Source organism: Bison bison, unplaced genomic scaffold, assembly GCF_000754665.1.
Source record: "Bison bison bison isolate TAMUID 2011002044 unplaced genomic scaffold, Bison_UMD1.0 scf7180017864482, whole genome shotgun sequence".
Classification (NCBI taxonomy): domain Eukaryota; kingdom Metazoa; phylum Chordata; class Mammalia; order Artiodactyla; family Bovidae; genus Bison; species Bison bison.
This window is the reverse complement of record NW_011495042.1, coordinates 7,543,316-7,543,997: the sequence shown is the minus strand read 5'-3', so window position 1 is coordinate 7,543,997 and position 682 is coordinate 7,543,316. Positions and strand designations below refer to the sequence as shown.

The 682-nt window shown below is 63.9% G+C and overlaps 1 protein-coding gene across 1 annotated transcript in view; it reads left to right on the top strand.

The window, feature by feature from the left end:
* Positions 1–41: 41 nt before the first annotated feature.
* Positions 42–682, top strand: part of RAB43 (RAB43, member RAS oncogene family) — a 22,337-nt gene continuing 21,696 nt past the window's right edge. The window contains exon 1 of the mRNA XM_010862533.1: positions 42–75. Coding sequence (XP_010860835.1) covers positions 42–75 — 34 coding nt within the window. The remainder of the gene's footprint in view (positions 76–682) is intronic.

Here is a 682-nt window from a genome sequence, read left to right as displayed (position 1 = left end):
CTTCTGCTCCGGACGCCCAGGGCCTCGCAGTGGCTCCCGGGATGGCTGCAGACAGCGTGGGCATCAGCGTCCCGGGTGAGGGAACCGGGGACTGACGGGGAAGCGGCTTGCTGAGGACCCACAGGCGTCCCCGGTGGAGAAGGGCCCAGCCCCAGGCTTCTTCCTGCCCCGCGGGCCCTGCCTTTTTTTGTCCCGGGAGGACTTCGCAGGGGTCCCCCCAGGCCTGGAACGTCTGGGGAGCGTGGCCACTGGCCAGCCGTGGTCACCATGGTCACGGAAGCTCATGCCCAGAGGCGGCAGAACCCATCCCAGGAAACGTTGGTTGATGAAATATCTCTCATGGTTCAGACGAGCTTTGGGTCTGCCCACAGTTTGCAAAACATAGATGTGTCCAGCTCGCTCTCCGCTCTCCCCTCCTCCCCATGCCCGCTCCAGCCTGGCCCCCAGTGCCCTCCTCCCCCGTGCTTTGGTTCTTGGGCAGTTTATAAGCCAGGAGGAGATGAAAACTTTTCTCTTGCCTGACACCCTGGGCCAGCCTGAAGTGAGCAGGCGCTGGGGTCAGCCTTGTTTTCCCCCGACAGCCACACCCCATCTCTGCCGGCATCAGTGGCTCACTGCTTCCTCCCAGAGCCCCACGGGAGGACGGTGCTGGTGCCCCTCACTCTCATCGAAGCCCTGACAG